Raw genomic sequence first — 25,535 nt, forward strand, 5'->3', positions numbered from 1 at the left:
ATCTGAAACCCTACTGCCACATGCCACTAAATCCAACACACTGGACTTTTAATTTTTTTAAAAAAGTATATTTTCCTAGAAAATATAGGCTATTTCAATAATTTTGTGTTGACATGTTAAGATGTTTGGATTGTGCTCAGCTCTTAAGTATGAAACGTATCCCTCCGTCTGTTCCTCCAAAATTAACACTTAATGTTCTGCTTTCCCCAGCTGCCCAGCGAGTATGAAGCCAATCCAGAGCTGCTGTTTTACAGAATCACTCACCTCAACCACCGACAGCAGTACCTGATCTGGGCGGCAGCAGTCACCACTGCAGGCCGGGGTAACTTCAGTGACAAGGTGACTGTGGAGCCAGCAGCTAAGGGTAAGTCTTTAAATATGACAGGCAGATTCATTGTTAGAGACTGCGATCCCAGTAAACATGATTTTAGTCATTTGCAGGTCAAAACATGTCTAGGATTCTTGGGTAAATCTGCACAAAATTTGGTTAAAAGTGGATTGAGTACTTTTGCATTTTTCTAACAGTATTTAAAGGGGAAGTACATATATTGATATATGTTTACAGGTCTTTTGTATAAAACATTTAGTGTCTTCAGAGGGAGTTGTGTAAAATCTGCCTTAAGTGATGTCACTTGAGCCATTTGAGTTGATGACTAAGTTTAGGAGTGAAAAAAGTCTGGAAATAAAATCAAGACTACTTTAGCTACTGTGAGTGCAACTCACTAGAACCTAACAAACTGTCTGCATTCAAACTATATCATGGCTAATGTAGGGAACAGGTTTGACAGTTGGAAGGAACTTATGTAATAAACAGACTCTCTTACTTGAGTCAAAATATAGATACTCCTGGTCAAATATTGCAACAATACAAGTGAAAGTTGCTGAGTCAAATTATTACTTGAGTGAAAGTGCTGGAGTACTTGCTTTTAAAAATATTAGTGTTCAGTCTCAATGCATTGTTGTATATAGTTGCAATAACTTTACAGAACCTAATGACTCTGAAACAACCCACTGAATGAACTGACTTCCTTGTCAAACATGTCGAATGAAAAGCTTGTTAAATATGCTGCAAAGCCTACAGAAATGTGGCTGGAAACACAAATTGACAAAATGACCACTATTGTCATTTTCTTTGTTTTTTTTTTTATTTAACTGCATTTTTTCTTTGTCCCTCTGATTCACGTTACTGCTAGCTCTAAACAAATGTCTTCTTATCCTCTGTCAAATGGTATAATTTGCAATAGATGCTGCTTCTAAAAAAGAAAAAGATAAAATAAATAAATAAACAGCCTACTTTGACATCCCAGTTGCACACCTGTAGCTTTATAACTGTTCAAAAGCAACTAGGCTAGATATAAAAATCTTACTAAAAATTGGATAAATTTACATCCAAAAATATCTTTCAGATAATGTTTAATTTTGAGGAACATCCACCAACTTTCTATGTTAAAAAGTGAACTTCTGATACCACTGCAAACAATTTGTTGTGGATTTATAGACTTTTTCATTTTAGAAAAGAAATAAATCGTCAGCTGAATTCAAACCAAATGTAAAGAGTTACAAGAGCCTTCGTAGAAATGTCGTGGAGTCAAAGGTATATTACTTGTTTTCAAATGTAGTGGAGTCAAAGTAACAGGTTTCCAAAACAATATATTACTCAAGTACAGTACAGATACTCATAAACTCTATCTTAGTACAGCACAGGTAAATGTACTCTAAAAAAATCTGTTTCTTGTTTTGTTGCATCACTGAAGATTTTTTTTGTTAATAACTTAATAGAAATGCAAATCAACAAAATTGTCTTTTAATAGCCTGCTTCGCATTAAAATGCTGTCATTGAAATGCAGATGAAACACATTTATATAGTCAACTTTCATTTTGCAAATAAATTAAGCCAGCTTCAATCCAAAACATCTGAATCTTTTTACCTGGAAATCAGAGGTTGTTTTGTTTATGACACCACACTGTCATCCTCCTCCTGTCTCTCTGCCATCTCTCTCTCTCTCTCTCTCTCTCTCTCTCTCTCTCTCTCTCTCTCTCTCTCTCTCTCTCTCTCTCTCTCTCTCTCTCTCAGGAACTGTTACGACACTGCTACTGAGTAGTATTCCTCTTCAAGCCTCTTACTGACAATGCCATGAACTAAAAATACCGTTTTTTAAAGGATGTTTTGCTCTACATCCCTCATGACTTTGTGAATCACGCAGAAATTCTCCCTCTTAATCTGTTGCTTGCTCTATATAACCCCTCTCTGCATATTATTCAACCTCTTGTCCTGTTTATGTTTTAAAGGACTCGTGCTATTGATTGTAGAGTTCAAAGGGCACCACATAAAGTGGCCCATATCAGGAAAATGATAAGAGGAGGAGCAAAAGGGAAGACAGCAGTTGGAGGGAAAAAAGATGAAAAATGGAAAATGGAACGACAGGAGTTAACTAATGGACAAGACAATAGAGAGGCAGAGTGTTTAAAAAAAATGAACAGGGCAGTTTAATCAATAGGCTTTGGATTAAAAGACAGGAAGAATAAGGGAGTGAAAATGAATAGAGTGCACTTCCCACCATGTTATCCTCTCCTGTATCTGTTCATTCCCCTGACTGCTCGGTGCAAAGGTTTGCTAGTGTGTGCACTCGTACGGGTGGGTGCGTCAGCTGATCGGCAGCTGTAAAAGGCAGTGTCCTCCAGGCTTGCCCACTCAATACTTCATTCAACCTTAACATAAGTGCACTAGAGCACTTGCATTAAGACGCCAAGCTTTAGAAAGAGAGAGAGACAGACAGAGAGAGCGGTGGGGGGAGTGATGGAGAGCAAAAGGGTTATGTTCCTGAATGGATGGATATTTTTTTTCATATCCTCTCTGCTTAATCTTCCTTCGTTCTTATATTCTTATTCATATGCTATTCTCTGCTGGACAGTGTCACATTTAACACCGATTTCTTTTCCAAAAAGTGTGAGTCACGGTAAATACATGCACACCCTCTGCTAGTAAATCCGGTTTATTGAAAGAATCCCATATGGAAAACAAATCAATTTCATATCAGCCATCACATTTCTGTATTGATCCAACACGTTCTGAAAGCTCTACAGCATTTGTTTATCGGGTTTGAAAATTGTTTATTTGATGATGGCAAGATTAACCGATTGGTAGACATTAATTAGGCTACTGCCTTTCTTGTGTAAGTATTAATGCCAATAGCTGTAGTCTTCTTTTTTCAATTGCTCTGTCTCCATACAACTTTTATTCTGACATTCCTGTCTTCATCCTCCACTAGCTCCAGCTAAGATCCTGTCATTTGGGGGCACAGTAACCACTCCTTGGATGAAGGAGGTGCGACTGCCCTGTAGCTCAGTAGGAGAACCTACACCCACTATCAAATGGACCAAAGACAGGTGAGAGTCCTCCCCATAAATATTATGTAAAGCTCAGTTAATGGTGCTGCTGTTATATCTGTAAAGGCCCAGATACACCAAACTGACATTAAAGAACTAAATGTGACTGTTGCATCGCTTTATGTTGCCTGTGACTTGGCCAAAAGTTGGACCTGAACACACCCAAAAGAAAACAGCCAGCTAGCATTTACATTCTGCGCCTGCAGGAGGGGAAAATGCCCTCCATACTAGCAGGTAACACAAGGCTTTATTCATCATTAAAAAGGTACATCTGAAGATCGACAGGACAGATTTAAGATGCTAGTTAGCCAGTTAGTACATTAACAAGCAAAACAGATTGCTAAAAGAGCTAATTATATTTACCATGCGCTAGCAAACAATAATGCAAACAATTGCATTTGATGGCTATGATAGCTAAAAAAATTAATGTTACTTATTGCAAGACATTTGTTTTGATCTCATGACCTCTTAACCTCGACTTTAGTAGTTTTTTGCTTTCCTCACTTCAATTTCTCTTCTAATGCACTGAGCTGAACTGCCAATTACAGTGATTTCACTTACCAATAGGCTCTGCCGTGTTCAGCGCTGATTCAACATGCTGAATCGTCCAAAAACAGCCAACAAGGCGGACTAGTGCCAATGGTGTGAGAGACACCACAAAAACTAGGACGACACACACTCACTGATGGCCTGACATTGACCAACTGCCAGTTGTCGGCTTGGTGTGTCAGGGCCTCAAGAATGAATTTGTATTTAGTGTCTCAGTTTGAGAAGAAGTCATTTATTTTTTTGCAGATGCGTATTTGCTCACACTTCAGAATGCTGGAATAATGTCATATAAGTAGTTCATATTAAGAAAAAGTGCTATGTGGCTCTTTAAAACAAAACCCAGATTCTGTTGACCAAATGTTTATTTTTATTTTTCAGCCTACTGTTAACACTAGAAACAAAATTAATAACATTCAATCAAGATCTCGTAAGAGTCTTTGATGATGTCCTCTCTGTCGTCTCTGTCGGATTTTCTCTCTGTCTCTCTGTTAGTGAGGACACAGCCATCCCGGTGTCTCTAGATGGGCAGCGTCTCATTATGGCTAATGGGACACTGGTGCTACGCTCTGTCAAAGCTGAAGATTCTGGTTACTACACCTGCACAGCCACCAACACGCTGGGCTTTGACACTATTATTGTCAACCTTTTGGTGCAAGGTAGGAAAACAGCAATAATAGCATCTATGCCTTTACCTTTCAGACCTCATTTAGTTCACTCAACTATGACTGCACCTTACTTATAGGCCTGCTGTCCTCCCTGCAATAAAAATAGCTAAAAAAACCAAAAAAACATATATTTTAGCACAGGTAATATTGAGCTGTTAACTCTTTATGTATCTCCCTCAGTCCCTCCAGACCAACCTCGTTTAACTGTCTCCACCACCTCCACCTCCTCCATCACTCTGGCCTGGATACCAGGAGACAATGGAGGCAGCTCTATCAGAGGTACTCAGCTCTGCACAACAAGCTGTCTTTTTGCCTTGTCTGAATACAGGTTTCAGGTATACAGGTCATCAAGTTAAATTCATTCATAAATGAGAACCAAAAAAATCACTTTGACCTCTGATCTTAGTTTACTATCTGTCTCCTTTCTTTCATTTTTGTTAACATAGTGTTAGTGTGCATACTAATTGATAAGTCAATTGATTTTTTTCTGGCTTTATGTTTCCCTGTTAACTATGTGTCTGTTTGATTATCTGATTATTGGTGATTTCTGTGTGGAGATGGGCATGTTGTGTGTGCCTGAATGGGCATGAATGCAAACATGGTTTCAATCCCTTTTCTTTGTTCATGCTGTTTGTTAGTTTGTTAGTATCAAGGTGATAGATAGATAGAGAGACAGAAAGAGAGAGATAGATAAAGAGAGAGATAGATACTTTCTTAATCCTTTGCAGAAAATTACATTTGTTCTTTCACTGCTAATCACACACAACCACACATAACATAATAGCACATCTGCAATTGTCCACAGGAAAATATTCTTAAAAATAAATTACAATACTATGCTATGTAAGTACTAAAAAACACTCCCTTCTAAAAATATCCAATGATAATAAATACTACGTAATATATCAAAAATTCAGAGTAGTAGTTAAAAACACTGGTTATTTAAGAGCATTAGAGTCTAATGGCAGCAGGCAGTAAAATCTTTCTGCAGCGTTTAGTCCTGCATCTTGGTGGGATCAACCTGTGGCTGAAGGTGTTCTGCCGAAACACCTGCAGGCTGTCGAGGGGTTTGATGGGGTTGTCAGTAATGCTCTTGAGTTTTGCGAGCATTTTCCTCTCTGCCACCTGCTGAATAAAATCCAGTTCTGCACCAACAATGGAGCTCGCCTTTTTAATCAGTTTGTTGACTCTGTTCTTGTAAGCTGTGTGAGCACCAAAGAACAAAGCACTGTCCACAACAGACTGGTAGACGGTGCACAGCAGGGGTCTGCAGATGTTAAAAGACCTTTAGTGCAGTCAGCTTTGACCTTTTTTACACAGAGCCTTCAAGTGGCACCTTGAGTCCAGCTTGTTGTCAATGTGCACCCCCAGGTATCTGCAGCTAGAGACACACTCCAACTCAGTATTCCTGATGTCAACTGGGACTGGTTTGGGCCTCTTTCTCCCAAGGTCTACAACCATCTACTTAGTTTTTAAAAATGTTGACCTGCAGATGGTTATGGTCACACTAGTCAGTAAACTCTCTGGAGTCATCCTTGTTGCTCATTTTACCTATATGGAAATATGAGACAAGTGAAGGAACACTTTGCCCCCAACATGATCATTTGTATATCCATTACTTACCCCTTGCCCCATTTCCTGAATTCATGGTGAAAACTTTTTCTCATATGCCTTCACGGCTAACGAAGAGTACAAAACTGGAAAAAATTCTTGGCGAATTAGAGTAAAATTGGACTGCGTTACAACATCCGTCTTCAAACTCTCACACAGCTTGTGCATTATAATCAAAGTTCCATTTATCCAGTTGTATGCTTAGTGCTGCCCAAAAACAAGCGTTTTTGTTTTGATACAGTTTTGCTGTTGTTGTGCACGGCTCCCATTTACTTTACCATCAAGAATTCATTCATCAAGAATTGTCTGTGTCTTTAGATTGTTGTTGTTTTGTAATAGGTGAGAACCAGAGGGGCATAAGTGACATTTAACCATCTTTACAGGGCAGCCAAACAAACAAAAAAAAATATACTTTGTCCTGACTTTGTTAAATAAATGTATATTTTATAACAAAGACTTCATCAAAATTTGGATAAAATATACCTAGTAAACAATATTTTGTAGTGTTTTGAAAAAATATCTTCTCATTAGTATGTCATTTTTGGCCCCAAATAGTTCAGTGTGTTAAGTTGTTTGGTTTTTGATTAATAACTCACAAGTACCCTTTTGGCGTTAGAAACACTTACAGCCCTTCCAATGATCGTTTTATAGGCAAAGTATTTCATTAATACATAGCTGCACCCAGGAAGCTACAGATGTCCCATATGTCATTACAAAAGGAATGTCTTTAAAAAGAATTTGTACAGCCATTAGATCAAGTAATCTGAAAGCTGCCATAAACTATAACAGTGTAATGTTTTTGTGTAATTCATGTGGGTTAGCATACTGCCAGAAAGACCCAAAGAAAGCATGCATTAGACACAGAAGTAAGAGGTAATGTAATTTGTTAGGTGTGCAGCTTTGTATTCAAATAATGATGGTCCACCTAGCAATACTTGCATACATCATCCAGTGTCTCATACATCCGTGAAGCCCGTCTATATATCTTGTATGTATACCAGGATGCCTGTCTGTGAAGCCATCAGCACAGTGTCAGCAGTCCCCATCAGGAATCTATTTTGCATCACTACTGCAGTGGCTTCTGCAGATTATTCCTCTACAGATGAAACATGTTAGCACCTTTTCCTAAAAAAACAAATCTCAGCTGATTATGAGGCCTTTTTCAGCATGTGTATATGCAGTGATAACTGATGCTATGCTCTAATTTGTTCTACAATAATATATTAATGTGCTGTCCCTGTTCTCTCAGATGTGCTCTCTCCTGCTCTGTGAAACACAGACAGAGTGTGACTATAAAACTTCTATACAAACACTGCAGGATCTGCACATGTTAACCCCTCTAATATTCTGGACTCTATTGCACTTGTGAGAGAGTAAGGGAGGAAAAAATGATAGTATAAAGAGTACAACGAAACACAGAGAGGGATACATTCATGTATGCATAATAATATACAGACAGAAGGAAAGACAGACAGAAAGAGATGGAGGATAAGATGTAGTGTCTCTGAGAAGCAGGGAGTTGGCTCGCTAGGGCAGATGATTATAAAAACAGTCACTACATTGCATACCTTCATTTGCATAGATGCTCAGTCAGCGCCATCCCAGTCTTGGGGTTTGTAGGTAACTAATGGCGGTGTAGACAGAGAGCAGCTCGAGCGTCCTCCAATCGGGGCTCTTCTTGGCAATAGAAGTACAGTGTGACACTGCCATCTTGTGGACAGTAGAAGTACCAATGTCATAAAGTTGAGTAGGGTTGATGCAAAATCAAGTTTTTGTCTTGACTGTAAAAAAAAAATTATGTAGTAAAGAGCAAGAAAATAGTTATTGTTTGTGTCTTTTGTGTTTATACAGGTTTTGTGCTGCAGTACTCTGTAGACAACACAGAGGAGTGGAAAGATGTTTTCATCAGTTCAAGTGAACGCTCCTTCAAATTGGACAACCTGCGCTGTGGCACCTGGTATAAAGTGAAGCTGGCTGCAAAGAACAGTGTTGGAGCCGGACGCATCAGCGAGATCATTGAGGCAAAGACCCACGGGCGAGGTGAGAAATCCGAGGGAATTAGGAGGAGTAGATAAAGGTGAACAGTAAATATAAAATACATATCTTCACAAAGGAGAAGCAGATGTCACCTTCATATGGCAAAATGGGTGTTGAGTAATAACATGTAGCATGAATGGCAAAATTTGTGGTCTAAAATTTAAAGGTGCAGTTTATGAGGTTCAGAGTTGTTGCAGGGATTGCACGACTCTCACCTCTGAAGTCACAAGCAAACGTGGAATCTGAAAGCTGAAATCACAGCAGCATAACGGTGCTGAGTGGGTGTTACTCTTTGAAAATGATACCGTCCCACCACCGTGGCAGGATGGTGTTATCTGCTGTAGCAGCCTTCATTTGACAATGTACTCTGAAGGGAGGGACTAACACGCACCAACATTTACGCATGGCTGGCTTACCTACCAAAACAAAGAACCAAGAAACTCGGATTACAACACTCAGAGAGGGATTGTGACTTCATTCTAAATGTCATGTATTGCACCTTTAAACCAAAAATAGGCCACATGTCTCAGTGGTGCAGTCAATAATGACATATTAAATACAGTATATAGCAGCACTATTAGAACCCTCAACACAGGGTAGTCTTTTTAAAATGGTAGATAAAATAGGTGAAAGTCCAACGAGGGACAAGAGTAGAAAATAAGCAATTGCCATACATTATTCTTCTTCTCTGCATTATGTAAAAATGCATCGGTCCTATCAAATAAAATTTGATTCGATTTCATTCAGTTCAATTCAATTCCTGTCTTCATCTCAGGGATCAAACTTCACAACTTTGTGCAGCTTGCTTTATATCCGCAATAGCTAAAAAGGATATTTGCAGTCCGTGCATTGCTCTGGGATTTTGTATATGCTTGAAGTATATTCAATTCACATTTACCTTTTCCACAGCCTTAAACATTTGAATGACAGCAAACAATTGTAAAAACATGTCTTATATCAGAGGTGATCATTATTTTGTTCTGCCAATGACTGGATGAAGTACTTGTATATTGTTAATTATAATTAAATAATATTTAATACATTTAGTAAGATATTTTGGAACACCTAGTCAAGCTGTTATACATATGTACGCCTGATTATTAGGAGTAGCAATTGCCAGACGTCCCATGATATGACATTATCACAGTAATTTAGTCACAATACAATATTATCGTAAAGTATGTCCCATAAGAAAACGTTTTAAACATTTAGCTAGTAAGATAGAATTTTTAAAGATTAAGTGTCTCATTTCGGTAATTGAAAGTAATTTTATTTTTATTTTAGTAAACTATCAAAAATTTCATTTGTATTTGCAGTATATATAAGTTATATGATAAAAGAAACTACTTGGTCTCTGTGTATCGATAAAATATTGCCACACAAAATATAACAATACTGTGGTGTATAGTTTTTTTTCCACCAGTCCTTGTGCTTATGTTGTCTTTTGTTCACCAATTACCTGTTATATTGGCACAATAATAATCTGAACAGACAGACAGTTAATTCATAATTTTTTTACTTCTTGTACAGAACCTCAGTTCAACAAGGATCAGCCAGTTTTCACACACATTAACTCCAGCCACGCACGCCTCAACCTGCAGGGTTGGGCCAGTGGTGGCTGTCCAATCAGTGCTGTCACACTAGAGTTTAGACCAAAAGGTGAGTCACCTCACTGTTATTGAAATTTTGGATTGTATTTGGAGAGGTTGTGCAATAAATAAAATAGAAATGTATTGTAAGGTAGCACTCCATCTTTTTATGGAAACCAATAATGAAAGATAAGAGATCAGACATTGATGTGTGCCCTTGATGCAGGTACATGGGCATGGCAGAATGTACGTACCAACGCCACCACAGATGTGTTCCTGGCAGAGCTGCGTGAAGCAACATGGTATGAGTTGAAGATGAAAGCCTGTAACAGTGCTGGCTGTGGGAACCAGAGCTCCCAGTTTGCAACACTGGACTATGATGGCAGTAAGTGGAAATATGCTACCGTTAAAAGGGAATTACAACACTGGTACGTTAAAATAATGTTGCGAATGGGCAGTAACTAATCTCTGCTTATCCTGTGTGCAGGCACAATTCCGCCTATCAAATCCCCCCTGGAAAAGAACGATGATGTCAAGAAGCTGTTTTCGATTGGCTGCCCTGTGATCTTGGTCACTTTGGGGGTTGCGCTGCTCTTCATCATTCGAAAGAAACGCAAAGAAAAGAGGCTGAAGAGACTAAGAGGTAAGAGAAGTAAAAGAGGAGGAAACAAGTGGTAGGGAGGAACTGGCAAGGAGAACAAAGCAGTCTTCAGAGGGATTCTTGAAGCTGACTTCAGACAGAATCATGAATGAAGTCTTGAGAGTTGCATTTATTTTGAAAGATTGATTTGTGTGTCAGGAATAAATAATTTGTGATGTTCTCTGCTCTCTAGATGCCAAAAGCCTGGCAGAGATGCTGATCAGGTAGGATTGCTACTTCCATGTCCTTCCTCACAAAAACAGTCTGATTTTGTGTAGCCCAAAATTAATGTCACAAATCCACATTTTGCATTTTTTCTCAAAACTGTGAATGTTTGTGTGCATGCTTGTCTTATATCTCTGGATTAGTAAAAACAACCGCAGCTTTGACACCCCAGTGAAGGGACCCCCTCAGGGCCCACGGTTACACATCGACATCCCCAGAGTGCAGCTGCTAATTGAGGACAAAGAAGGCATCAAGCAAATTGGTGAGAGGAAGAGAGAGCATCAGAGAGAGAGTTGTATGTTCATGTGTCTGTGCATGAGTGTTGGATTAAATGATGGTTATGTCAAATGTATAATAACAATAAGGCAACATTGGATTTATAGGCCTAGTTGTCAGGGGTTTATTTTGTCTTTTTCTAAATCTCTCAAAACTACTGAACCAATCAGCCAAATATTTTGTGTGGACATATAATGACCATATATACCAGGGCCTCTTGTTGTTGCAGTGATTCACTTTTGCTGAAATACCTGTTTTATGGACTGTTTTATGGACTGCTGACTCCTCAGCCCTCTTATGTGGCCGGTTAAGTTTTTGGGGAATCGGCTCAACTAAAAGCAACAGGCCTTATATTATGTGTTGCAGGCCACGTTTTGGCCTTCGCCGTGGCTCAAAAACTGACATCCACAGAAACGTTTTTGGTCTTATTTTACACAGGAGCATCTGCAGATTAATTCCATCCCCAATATGTTATGATCCACCAAAGTAAGGCAGGAAATGAGATGAAAAAATCACAATTCTTTGTTATCTTCACTGCCGTCCTGACTGTAAGAGAGGCAGGAGGGATAATTCCCCTGGCTGAGGTCTCCACAGTCTGGCTGTGACCAGATTTTGTTCTGTCCTCTGCATGCCGTCCTACCACACCGGGAGCCATGTAGATTTTGTTAATTTGGTCATTTTTGCTTGATATTTGAACTTCTACCATAGGTAAGTAGACAGGCTGTGTAACCTATGGTTTTTTTTTGTCTTGTTTAATTATATATTTTTTTTATTTTCTGCTTTGTTGTGCTGTAGCCTACAGACAAAGATTATACATTTAGGGGCCCAGTCATGAACGACATGGATCAAAATTTTGTTTTAGGTGTTAAAAACACATCAATTTGCATAACAACATCATAAATATACGTCACATACAGTGCCTCATAGCAGTAGAAATTGATCTGATAAGTGCTACATGTGTCAAAAATAGATGAGGTGCATATTTTAATTAGCTTCTGAAATACGCTGCTGGAATTACAAGAATCGTCTAGAGTGGCTGCAAACAGCCTGGACAGCTGGCTGGCAGAGTCCTGTGCACTTTTCTTGTTTCACTTGAAATTACTGCTTTTCAGAAATATTCATCTGTCCTTTATAGGTGAGGACAAAGCCACAATCCCTGTGACAGACACAGAGTTCAACCAACAGGGGAACCCTCAGAGCTTCTGCACAGGTGTGTCCGTCCATCACCCTGCCCTCATCCAGAACACTGGTCCTTTGATTGACATGTCAGACATCAGACCAGGAACCAGTAAGTCCTCTCAGTTCTCACTCTCCATTTTATCTGTAAAAGCTTAAACTAACTGATGCGGTACTTTAGAATGTAGCATAGAATGTGAAGATAAGCAGCTGATTTTTCAAATGCTTGCACCCTTTGGTACCTGAGGAAATTGGCCTGACTTCTTGCAAAAACATACAAAGAAGGTTATAAGCAATGTCACAAGAATTAGCTAAGAAATTACTTGAAAAAGAGCTGAAAACTGATGAAATGTTGTTTTGTAATTAAAAACAGTTCATTTTAAAAATGAAATCAAACTAATTTGCTCAGGTTTGAAGGGGTTAAATAGCCAGTGAAAGGCATCTGAATGCAGTACAAGAAAACTGATGTAGATTCAGGTGTCAAAGGGTTAAAGAGACAGTTTGGGATTTTTGAAGTGGGGCTGGACAAGATACTTCTGTATAGTCAGTGTTTTACATACAGTCGCTGGCGGTCGGCATGCTCCTGGTTTGCAGAAATTGAAGGAGCACGCACCCCACAGGGGTTGATAGCAAAACATTTTTTGGCCAAAATCAGTATTTTGGAGTATTTTCACAGCGTAACCTCAGCATCACACAGCATTTTCCTTTGACACTATATATTTTATCTGCCACCAGTCAGCTGGTTGGGTCAAAAGTGCTGTTATTCAATCCGCCTGAAAGGAAACTTCATGTTGAAAACACTCTCAATATTAACCCCTCTACACAGCATGGTAATGCTGAGCTGTGGGATGTCTGTTACTGCTAACTGGTAGCGCACAGACTGCCAGCTACTGTATGTAATACACTGACTATACATAAGTATTTAACAAAGCCCCACTTCAGAAATCCCAAACCATCCCTTTAAACAGCCTCTGTACAAATGCACATCCTTCTTATTCCTTCATCCATTTACCACCAGACCCAGTGTCGAGGAAGAGTGTTAAGTCAGCCCACAGCATCAGGAACCGTTACTCCAGTCAGTGGACTCTGACCAAGTGCCAGGCCTCCACGCCAGCTCGCACTCTAACCTCAGACTGGCGCACAGTTGGCTCGCAGCATGGCATCACTGTCACAGAAAGTGACAGCTACAGCGCCAGCCTCTCACAGGACACAGGTTGGCAGTGGAACATGGGTGAAATGATACTTACAGCCATAAACATGCACATAGAAGTAAGGCTATTTTTCCAGTGTTGAGGAGAATGTGTTTTTGCAGTGGGCTACAACTCAAAAAGCATTTCTAATACTGGAAAAAATGTACTCAACTTCTTTTCCTTTCCATTCTCTTTCATAGATAAGGGTCGGAACAGCATGGTGTCAACAGAGAGCGCCTCCTCCACCTACGAGGAGTTGGCAAGAGCATATGAGCATGCCAAGCTGGAGGAGCACCTTCAGCATGCCAAATTTGAGATTACTGAGTGCTTTATCTCTGACAGCTCATCTGATCAGATGACCACAGGTACCAATGACAATGCAGACAGCATGACGTCCATGAGCACACCGTCAGAGCCTGGTATCTGCCGTTTCACTGCCTCGCCTCCCAAACCCCAGGACTATGATCGTGGCAAGAATGTAGCTGTGCCCATTCCACACCGCGCCAAGAGTAAGTGGTTGCTGTAAATCATACTTCTTTATTTTTATTGAGAATTACTTTTTAAATAGCATTTTTAATTTAGAATGGCTTCAAATATAATCCTGGTTATGTCAAAAGTTAATTTTACATTATGAATTTATCACAATCATACCTGAATGACCACGTAAATGTGTAATATTAATTTATTTTTGCATCATTGAGAAAGTTAAGAAAAACTTATGTAATATACATAATACAGTAATATTCTGTACAAATACATGTGAGCAATATATAAAACTAAATTAAAAGTTGAAGTAAGGTTCTGTCTGACAGATCATGAGTACGTAGTGTGCAAATATACCTGTAATGTTGCCAGATGAGTACAGTGGGATCAGCAGTTTAGATAAATGTGCAGTTTCATAGCGTAGCACTATGTTTACTACCATTAGGCTTTGTCTTTTGCACATTAAATTGAACTTTTCCTCTACAGGTGACTATTGTAACCTACCCCTCTACATGAAGTCAGATCCCTTCTTCAGAAAGCAGTCAGAGCATCATGACCCATGTCCAGTGGTTCCACCACGTGAAGCCTCTATTCGTGGCCTGGCCCAACGGGCATACCACACCCAGGGCCGTCATGTGACTATGGACTCTGCAAAGCAGCAGGCCCTAACCATGGGCCACTCTGGCCTGTCCAACCTCACTTCCTCTGGAGCTTCCTCTGGAGGAGCAACAGGAGGCTGTGGTGGAGGTAGTGGGGGAGCGTCTGCTAGCTCTAGCAGCTCCACACTTCCCCAGAGGACTCTCACCATGCCAGGCTCCTCTGCCTCAGTGGCCCAGACTGCAGCAGCAGCCGCTGCCGCTACTGCTGCAGCTGCTGCATCGTCATCCTCCGGTGCCACAGGAGGGACTCCCGGAGGTGCCTCCTCATCCTCCTCCAAGATGGGAGGATCCAGAGACTCTCTCCTGGAGAGCAGCTCCTCGGGCTTAGGCAGACTGCAGAAGCAGAGGGATGGAGGGACAGGGGCTTACTCCAAGTCGTACACACTGGTGTAGCCTGCCATCACAGCGGCTTGTCACTGTAACTCCTAATAGAATGCTGGTCAAGCCGGCGCTTGCCTGGAGCCTCTATGGCTGACCCGTCAGTGCCTGCGCTGTGCCAGGCTGCAGGGGGCTGGTTGGGTTCCCATTGACACTACTGTATGAGGGGGTCAGAGTTGGGTCTCCACAGCACAGGGGTTTGCCTTTCTTTCTGCCTGATTGCTTTCTATTATTATTGTGTCATCTTTCTCTATCCCTGATTTCATCACCCTGGAGATCACTTGCCAAAACATAAATGATTTATTTGCTCACTTCATGTTTTCATTTTCTGGTAAGGACACAGTACTAATGCACAAAATGCTTTCCACGTGCACTTTCCACGTGTCTTTTTTCTGGATCAAGACAGTCGTAGAATGAACCAGGTTGCTTGAGTTTTTTATGTTTTTAGGTTTTTAAATATGTTACGTTTCTGTTGTCTGATGGAAGAAGAGCTCATATCACAGCATTGTGCCATGGCAGGATGCTTTTACTGTATGCATAAACCACCAACCTTGGTGTTACACTGACATTAGAGGCAGTGGAAGGACTGTCATCTTAATACAAGTTTTTAGATGTGGAGAATTTTCTTATACATGCAATGAATGATTCAACATAGTGGTCTTAATTGATGCTTTTTTAAACAGACTCAAATCAGAGGAGATAAAAAAAAGTCAAGCATCATCATGTGAAAGATGATTCCAAACCTTTGCTTTTTTTCCCATCAATTTTATTTATTTTCTGATGGTGAATATAATCTCATGTGCACTAAGAAAAAGTTAGACTGGATCCAAGTAACAGAAACCTTCACAAGCCTGCGTGTGTGTGCGTGTGGGTGTATATGTGTAAATATATATATGTATACATGTGGCAGGCACACACCAACAGTGGACCTTTTAAAATCAATCTGTATGCTGACCTCTCGGGCAGACGTCTGTGTCACAACTGAAATCCCCCCCGCTTCACTGTTAATTTTGTACCTGTGAAAGGGGATTTGGGGATAGTAACAATGATGATGCTGATGATGTAACCCTATGATCCTAACTTGCTCCAGCATTTTGAACTTTGTATGTAAGTAAGTATGATTGACAGCATTGCTAAGGACATGGAAAATACTGAAGTGGGTTCAAAAGAGAGCAAATATTGACAGAAGAGGTTTATTTCTTTCTCCTCCTCCAAGCAAAGAAGGAAGAGACCCTTTTTTGATTTATCATGGCGCCACCATACCATTACTCTTTGCTTCACTCATTCTACCTGTACCCATTTTTCCCCTTTCTATCCTTCCCCACCTTCACTCCTACACACCCAGTCCCCCATCATATCCATACAGTGTCACTGTGACCTACTGCTAGCATACTGGCTAGTTATAAAGACAGACAGACAGACAGACAGACAGACAGACTGAGAGATGAGGTCTAATATGCACTGACAGGCAGAAATGCTACTTGACGTTCAATGATAACTTGACACATTGCAAACATTCAGCAAATTTATTGAGATGTATACAAGCAAATCATATTTGTATGAAGTGATCTTGAATTTTTGAACGGACAATGACTTTGAGATTATAGACAGAGAGATCAAAGTGTTGGTAGAGTCTGCAGTTGTATTAGGGAAACGGGGGGGGGGTTACATAGCAGAGAGAAATAAGTGGTCTTCAAAACTAAAAGATGTGTTTTCAAGTCCCTCCACCTCACTGAAATTTATTTTAGCTTTATGCATGGTACTGTATCTGCTAACTTTGCGGTTTATTTTGTTTGTTTTTTTTTCCCATTTCTTCTCCCAAAGCTTAATCCCATAACAAAGATCGTTCCAAAAAAAGAGTTGCTCCAAATGTTTTGCAATGGTAAAACGTAACATCAGGGCTCTCGCAATAGAAAAAAAGATATGATATATGTTTGTTTTCAAAAGTATGTACATATATATTTCTATTCAAATATATAGCAAATATATGAATATTGAAAAAAGCAGAGAAATATAAAAGCCGTTCTAATTGAAAATATATATAAAAGATCACAAGACAATCGCTCAGAGTGAACAAAACTGCAAGAAGGAAAGAAGGAAGAAAAAGAGCTTAAACGGGTAGCACAACCATGGATGGGAGATCTTGGCAAGAAAGAAAGTGGTGTGAAAGAAAGTAAAATAGTGAAACTGAGGTTCGAGGAATGATACAATGAACCGCCCCTTGTGATTTTGTAAATGTTCCAGCTGCAGCACCTGTGTAGCAGGTACAAGCTGAGAGGACAAGCACAGTAAAGTCAAAATATAGTGTGAGATTGTGTCGCTGGTTAACTGTGGTCTATGGCTCAGTGGAGAAAGTGTGGTGTTGAAAAAGAAAACAGTAAAACAAGGACAGCCTATACAGTAAGTGAGCCTATTGTAATATGTTGTATTGTACCTTCCAAAGGTATGTTCACAAACTCAATGCCATTACCTGACTATAATTAATGAAAACTTACAGTCCGACGAGTATTTCTGTTTCTTATTTGTGTCATAGCGAGTTCTCACCAAACTTAAGGACTGCAGCCCAATAAACATACCACCCAGTGGTCATAACTGCTCATATATATATTAGTGCTCCCTTTAATTCAAGAAATTAATTTAGCTTTCCATTGTTAGTGGTTATGAAGCCTTTCCTTCTGGCCTTTTGTTTCGAGTACTTGTTGTCAGTAAAACAAGGGCGTGGGAATAGGACAGGCCTGTTTTAGCAACCAAATGCAGAGGCTTCCTTACTCCAGTTGTATGGATATTGAATGGAGTGATAAAACAAACTCCTATCCAACTTGCTTTCTTCAGTTGCTCAGTGAAGTTGTCTCTACTGTAAAACGCTGATCTACTGTCAGTTTGCTCAAAGTAATGGAAACCTGGAAGATTCCACCTTCTGAACACTTTTAGACTGTTACTAAGAATATCAAAGCAGTATGTCATGTTTAAATCAATAGTTTTACACTTTGGGAAATATGCCTTTTTTGCTATTTTGCCTAGAATTGACATTTTGTACAAAAAATCCTAAAAACTAAAAACCAGTGCACACTTGACGTTTTTACACTTCTTTTTTCTTTTTTCACAGATTCAACAAATGAAGTATAATGCGTTAATTAGTGAGCTTTTGTGGTGCTGGTAAGTGGATCTTGTTACTTTCTAACAGGTGTCAATCTTCTTATCTTACTCTTAGCAATATAGCAAATTAGCTTATTTCCAAAAGTATTCCTGTAATGTTTTCCAAGAGTCATGTTTCACATATAAATATTATTTCAGTATCATTTGTATTTTTGTGTATTTTTCAATCCACAAATCCTGACTTCTGTGAACCTTACATAAGTCATGCTGTGTTTACTTTTCAGTACTCCCAAAAACTTTGGTGAACAATCCTAAATTCTGGATTTTGTTTTCTCCTCATATAAGCATGATGTATTTTTAGGCACCAATCAAATAATTTCATATTTTGACCTCATCATGTTTAAAAAAAAATGCAGCTAAAATGATTAAAAATATTTTTTTGTTCTAAAGGCAAATGATAAACCATATTGCCATATGACATAACTATTCTTTATACCAATGTTTTACAGTACGGTTTTTGTTACTCTCATTTAACATGTTAGCAGCATTTTTTTCTGCAGCAGCTTGTCTTAACATTTGGTCAGATATCTGCAATGTCTTAGTGACAATGAGTGATTTAAGGTGGATTTTTTCCTCTTAAAATACAATAATATACTTTTCAAACTGACTCTAAATCCATTGTTCTGAGACCAACTTCACATGTGCTACTTCCCTAACCTTTTCCACATCTGCTCAACCAATCAGATCTTCCCCTCTCACTGTACCCCTTACCCACATATACAACATTATTTCTACTCCATAATAGAAGACTCGTGTACATAGGAAAGTGTTTTGTATAAATGAGTACTATTTTCGACATCTTCACTAGAAACCAGGGCACAATGTAAACTTTGAACTGAAGTTATTGTAACGAAACAGAAGAGGACTTAATGAAAAACTATAGAATTATACAGACACTGCTTTATCTTGATTTATGGACCAGTTGAAACATGTCAGAGTGGACCATGCATAGTTAACAATATTTATTTCGTTGTCTCCTTTAATTTATTTTTTTAAATCTTTTTTTTTGTTTTCTTATTTTTGTTTTACTTTGTCTGTCAGAGGTTGCTTGATTTAGAGTTTGCCTGTTTTTTTGGGTTTTTTTTTTTGTTTTTTGTTTTTTTACTATTCCACTTTTTGGGGGGAGGACAGCAGCATTGCATGTTCTGAAAATTTTGCTGGTTATAAAAGAAAAACAGAAATGGTGAATTGAACAATTTAAAAAAAAAAGGGGGGGGGGTTAATTAAAACATTTTTAAAATGTGGCGGTTATTCCTTTAACTTTTATGGAGAAATGTTGCTTCAATTTGCAATTGCTTGTGTTTAACTCTACATTTTCTTTTCTATGAAAACAGACAAAAACAGAAAAAAGAGTACTCAACACCTTGTGCAATAAAGCTATCTTTTTATGAACTGTGATATTAGTCATTCCTTCACAACTATTTACCTTTTGAGATTGAAGCTTCTCTGTTATCCAGTGTTTTTTTAGCTTTTTTTTTTATTTTTTTTTTTTTTTTACTGTAATCAGAACATGCTGATCACAAGACCAGACTTACTTGTTGTGAAAGAGTTTTGGCTCATTTCTTTCTTTGGTACCCAATATTTTAAATATCTTTTCTATATGTCATATTCTTCACTAAAAATGTTCAAAAAATAAAGAAAACAAACACTCACCAAAACTGGCAAGTTGGTTGCAAAAGGCACCCACTACCCAGCCTAAAAAAAATACCTCTAGGTGATGGTGTAACAGATCAACTTTACTTTTCAGCAATTATCTAAAAACTGCTTGGCTTAGAGTCAAAATTCCACCACCTTTGCCATAATGGCCATGTGCTCAAAATATATTAAAAAAAAAATTCTTCTAAAGTTTCTCTGTCATACTTTAGCCAAAAAAACCATGCTACAGCATGTTATTCAAAAAAGCATAAAAAAGGTCATACGATAGAATGTTGTCAAAAATAGCACAAAAAAGCTGTAGTATACCATGTTGCCTGAAAGAATAAAAAGTCATACTAGCACGTCGTCCAAAATTTGACAAAAAAGTCAGACTATAATATATCCTCCAAAATCGCATAAAAAAGTTAAACTATAGCATGTCATTCAAAACAGCATAAAAAGTCATACTATATTATGTCCTCCAAAAGAGCACAAAAAAGTCTTATTTAGCACAGGTATGGGGATTACCTGATGACCCTGCCAGATGCAGGGTCATCAGCCGAGAGCCACCCTTCACAGATGTTTCTGCTCGGTGGATGCACCTGTATAGCCTCTGCACCAAACCTCCAAAGGGAATGTAAATGCCCTCCACCTGTCTGGTGAGCATGCTGCCACCAGCTCTGAGTACTTATCCTTCTTCCTCTCAAAGGCAGTCTCTATTCCGTCCTCCCATGGGATGGTCAGCATGACGATAATGAACGTCTTGGTGAGGGAAGACCAGAACACGATGTCAGGTTGTAGGGAGGCTGAGTTGATCTCCTGAGGGATCTTGAGCAACCTGTTCAGGTCAGCTGTTAAGTACCACTCGCCTCTCAGGAGACATGAGAGACCACGCCTTAGAGGTGTTGGACTGGGCTGGGTCTCCCTGCCTAACAAAGTGTATTTGCGACCAGGCTGGCCCTGTTTGCCTCCAGCCTGCATGCCTGGCAAAATCTCGTCCAGTTTACATAGGACCCAGTCATGGCGCCACCTGTACTGGCCCTGTGTTAATGCTGCCTTAGAACTGGAGAGTATGTGCTACAGGCTTGGGTCCTGAGAGCAGCAGAGCTGGCAGCTCTCTTGTGTGCCATACCAGAGGTGCGTGTTCTTAGGAGGCCCTGATTAAGAAGCTGAGTCGTGCTTGGGGTACTCTCTGCATGTCAGCCCAGGTGACTGTCCTATTGATCACGGTCTCCCAGGTTGTCAATCTTGGCTTTGGACCACATCTTGGGTGAGGGCCCCAAGCTGAGACCGGTCCTGCCTGATTGCAGCCTTTCTACTACCTCTCAGTGCTTCAAACGGCCAATAGCTTGTCCGACCGTTTGCACTCCATTCCACTTACATCCTGATTTGAAATGGGACTTGGTGTTTTGAACGGTTGGATCTGGTGAGTCTCTGAGTTGGAAGACAAGTCTCACCGTTTACAGTTTGTAGCCGAAGCCGATGGATTTCATTGGAACTGTGAGCATGTTCCTGCCAAACAGAGCCATGTTTGAAAGGCACAGAGGAAAACCAAGCCATTTGCAAATGAAAATGTTCGCTTTTGCATCCATTTGTAGTACTACTGATGCTGTGATGTCACTCAGCCTCAATGGCCACATCACCCTTTGGTATAGGGTGTGCTGGTAACATCAGACCTTGAATGTCCCTGGAAGGAAGCTCTCGTAAATTTTATTCAGGCCATCCACCAGCTGGGATGTCAGGTTGGCTGAATAGCATGTCATTCAAAAAAGCATAAAAAAGTCATACCATAGCAGGTCACTCAAAACAGAATCAAAACATCATACTATAGCATGTCTTCCAAAATGTCACAACAATATTATATTATGATATGTCCTTCAAAATAGGCTAAAAAAGTCATACTATAGTTTTTCTTTCAACACAGAATAAAAAACTATACTATATACTATACTACTATAATAATACTATAGCACATCATCCAAAATAGCACAAAAAAGACAGACAATAGCATGTCATTCAAAATACAATAAAAAAGTCATACTATAGCATGTTTTCCACAATATTTTGAGAAATCATACTAATACTACATACATTTTAAACAAAATCTCTTAAAAAAATAGCACAAGTCATGCTATAGCATGTTGTCAAAATATTATTGAAAAGTCATATTATAGCATATTGTTCAAAATAGAAAAAAAGTCATACTATAACATGTCATCTAAAATAGCACAAAAATGTCATACTATCCCATGTCACCCAAAATAGCACCAAAAGTCATACTATAGCATGTTGTCCAACATTTCATAACCAAAAAAAAAATACTATAGCATGTAAAGCATGTAGGCAAAAAAAATCATACTATGGCATGTTTTCCACAATAGCACAAAAAAGTCATACTATAAGCATGTTGTCCAAAATCGCACCAAAGCTTTCTTCTATAGCATGTCATCCAAAATCCCACCAAACTGTCATATTAAAGCATGTAGTTAAATATCGCATCCCTTAGTTTACTCTGACATTTTGGAGTGATTTTGAACAGAATGCTATAGTATGTTGTGTTGGTGTGATGTTGAATGAAACACTATAGTTTGACATTTTGACGCAATTTTGAATGATGATATTAAAGCATGTCATTCAAAATCGCATCCCGTAGTATACTATGACATTTTGGAGTGATTTTGAACAGAATGCTTTAGTATGATGTCTTGGTGCGATTTTGAACTACATGCAATACTATGACATTTTGGTGCTATTTTGGATGACATGCTATAGCATGACATTTTGGTGCGATTTTGGATGAAATGCTGTAGCATGATGTTATGGTGAGAGATTCAATGACATGCCATAGTATGACGTTTTGGTGCGATTTTGGATGAAATGCTGTAGCATGATGTTATGGTGAGGGTTTGAATAACATGCCATAGTATGATGTTTTGATGTGATTTTCGACACCATGCTATACTATGACATTTTGGTGCTATTTCAAACGACATGCTATAGCATGCTGTTTTGGTGCGATTTTGAACGACATAATATAGGGTGATGTTCTGGTGCCACTTTGGAAAACATGTTTTGGTATGACATTTTGGTGCAGTTTTGAATGACATGTTATACTATGACATTTTGACACCATTTTGAATGACATGCTATAGTATGACGTTTTGGTGTGATTTTGTGTCCCATGCTATACTATGACATTTTGGTGTGATTTTGGACCTCGTGCTATAGTGTGACTTTTCGGTGCAATTTTGGACGACATGCTATTGTATGATGTTTTGGTGCAATTTTGGACAACATGCTAGAATATGATGTTTTGCTGTAATTTTGAACAACATGGTATAGAATGACTTATTGGTGCAATTTTAAATGAGATGCAATAGCATGACATTTTTGGTGTGATTTTGGACCCCATGCTATACTATAAAATTTTAGTGTGATTTTGAACGACATGCTTTAGTAGTACCTTTAGGTGCCATTTTGAATGACATGCTATAATATGATGTTTTGATGCAATTTGGATGGCATCCTATAGTATGACTTTTTGGTTCAATGATGAACGACATGTTATACAATGACATTTTGATGTGATTATGACTGACATGCTATAGTATGACATTTTGCTGTGTTTTCGAACAAGATGTTATTGTATGACATTTTCGTGTGATTTTGGATAACATGCTATAGCATGATTTTTGGGTTAAAAATTGAATGAAATACTATAGTATGACATTTTGGTGCAATTTTGAATAAAATGCTATGCCATTTTGGTTGGATTTTTGACCCCATGCTATAGTGTAACTGTTTGTTGTGAATTTGGAACCCCTCCCTGAGCTACCACCTTATCGTAGTGGAGGGGTTTGCGTGTCCCAATGATCCAAGGAGCTCAGTTGTCGGGGGCTTTATGCCCCTGGTAGGGTCACCAATGGCAAACAGATCCTAGGGGAGGGACAAAGCGTAGCTCACCAGACCCCTAAATGGTATGGTCCAAAGTTTCCCTCGCCTGGATGCGGATCACCAGGGCCCCCCCTGGAGCCAGGCCTGGGGGCAGGGCTCGATGGCAAGCACCTGGTGGCCGGGCACAGCCCGAAGAGGCAATGTGGGACCTCCTTATCATGGGCTCAACACCTGTAGGAGGGCCAAAGGGGTTGGGTGCGATGTGAGTTGGGCGGCAGCCGAAGGCGGGGACCTAGCACTAGATAACTCTAGGGACGTGGAATGCCACCGCTCTGGTGGGGCAGGAGCCTGAGCTGTGTCACTTCGACACATAGCATGGGCTCCGGAACCAATCTTCTCGAGAGGGGTTGGACTCTCTTTCACTCTGGAGTTGCCACTGGTGAGAGGCGCCAGGCAAGGGTGGCAATACTCATTGCCCCCTAGCTCAGTGCCTGTATGTTGGAGTTTACCCCGGTGAATGAGAGGGTAGCCTCCCTCCGCCTTCGGGTGGGGGGACCGATCCTGACTTTTGTTTGTGCCTGTGGTCCAAACAGCAGCTCAGAGTATCCACCCTTTTTGGAGTCCTTAGAGCGGGTGCGGGAGAGCGATCCTTCTGGGGATTCCTTCATTCTGCTGGGGGACTTCAACACTCATGTTGGCAGGGACAGTGAGACCTGGAGGGGCGTGATCGAGAGGAATGCCCCCCTCCCCCCATCTGAACCCGAGTTGTGTTTTGTTATTGGACTTCTGTGCTTGCCACAGATTGTCCATAATGAACACCATGTTCAGGCATAAGGGTGTACATGTGTGCACTTGGCATCAGGACACCCTAGGCCACAGTTCTATGATCGACTTTGTAGTTGCTGCATGTCTTGGACACTCGGGTGAAGAGAGGGGCGGAGCTGTCAACCAATCACCACCTTGTGGTGAGTTGTCGCCGAAAGTAGGGGAGGATGCCAGTCAGACCTGGCAGACCCAAACACTTGGTGACGATCTGCTGGGAACATCTGGCAGAGTCTCCCGTCAGAAGGAGCTTCAACTCCCACCTCCGGGAGAGCTTCGACCATGTCCCGGGGGATTAGGGGAACATTGGGTCTGAGTGGGCCATCGGTGCTGTGGCCATAACGTGTTCGGTGCCTGTCGTGCAGTCAAGCTGAAGAAAGGATCCCTGAAGGCAGGATCCCTGAGTGTGCATGGGAGTTTGCCCAACGAGTCCACATGTGCTTTTTGGACCTGGAGAAGGCACTCGACCGTGTCCCTCGGGGAGTCCTGTGGGGGGTTCTCCAGGAGTATGGGGTATGGGCCCCCCTGATACAGGCTGTCCATTTCCTGTACTACTTGGCTTGGTCCACATTGCCGGCAGTAAGTCGGACTTGTTTCCAGTGAGGGTTGGACTCCGCCAGGGCTGCCCTTTGTCACTGGTTTTGTTCATAACTTTTATGGACAGAATTTCTAGCCGCAGCTAGGGTGTTGAGGGGGTCCAATTTGGTGACCTCAGGATTGGGTTGCTGCTTTTTGCAGATGATGTGGTCTTGTTGGCTTCATCAGGCTGTGACCTTCAGCTCTCACTGGATCGGTTCGCAGTTGAGTGTGAAGCGGCCGGGATGAGAATCAGCACCTCCAAATCCAATGCCATGGTTCTCAGCCGGAAAAGGGTGGAGTGCCCTCTCCAGATCGGGGAGGAGATCCTGCCCCAAGTGGAGGAGTTAAAGTATGTCGGGATCTTGTTCACGAGTGAGGGAAGGATGGAGTGGGAGATCGACAGTTGGATCGGTGCAGCGTCTGCAGTAATGCGGACTCTGTACAGATCTGTCATGGTGAAGAGGGAGCTGAGCCAAAAGGCAAAGCTCTCAATTTACAGGTTGATCTTTGTTCCTACCCTCACCCATGGTCACAAGCTTTGGGTAGTGACCGAAAGAACAAGATCACGGGTACAAGCGGCCGAA

The 25,535-nt window shown here is 40.3% G+C and overlaps 1 protein-coding gene across 2 annotated transcripts in view; it reads left to right on the forward strand.

Moving 5' to 3' along the window:
* dscaml1 (Down syndrome cell adhesion molecule like 1) overlaps nt 1-25,535 on the forward strand; it is a 147,693-nt gene that overhangs the window by 106,952 nt on the left and 15,206 nt on the right. Inside the window, exons 22-35 of one of the 2 annotated variants that reach the window (XR_015776816.1) lie at nt 211-364; nt 3,270-3,387; nt 4,429-4,592; nt 4,782-4,880; nt 8,064-8,252; nt 9,780-9,908; nt 10,065-10,223; nt 10,326-10,481; nt 10,672-10,702; nt 10,847-10,965; nt 12,115-12,267; nt 13,174-13,368; nt 13,546-13,854; nt 14,315-18,021. Coding sequence is in view for 1 of the 2 variants with exons in the window: in XM_088078955.1 (XP_087935081.1) it covers nt 211-364; nt 3,270-3,387; nt 4,429-4,592; nt 4,782-4,880; nt 8,064-8,252; nt 9,780-9,908; nt 10,065-10,223; nt 10,326-10,481; nt 10,672-10,702; nt 10,847-10,965; nt 12,115-12,267; nt 13,174-13,368; nt 13,546-13,854; nt 14,315-14,880 (2,541 nt within the window). In the remaining variant the exon portion in view is untranslated. Of the gene's footprint in view, nt 1-210; nt 365-3,269; nt 3,388-4,428; nt 4,593-4,781; nt 4,881-8,063; nt 8,253-9,779; nt 9,909-10,064; nt 10,224-10,325; nt 10,482-10,671; nt 10,703-10,846; nt 10,966-12,114; nt 12,268-13,173; nt 13,369-13,545; nt 13,855-14,314; nt 19,414-25,535 lie in introns of those variants that run through there. The other variant, XM_088078955.1, reaches the window with a different exon arrangement.

Source organism: Plectropomus leopardus, chromosome 6 (assembly GCF_026936395.1).
Source record: "Plectropomus leopardus strain MGB_pleo_1.0 chromosome 6, ASM2693639v1, whole genome shotgun sequence".
NCBI classification, from domain to species: Eukaryota; Metazoa; Chordata; class Actinopteri; order Perciformes; family Serranidae; genus Plectropomus; species Plectropomus leopardus.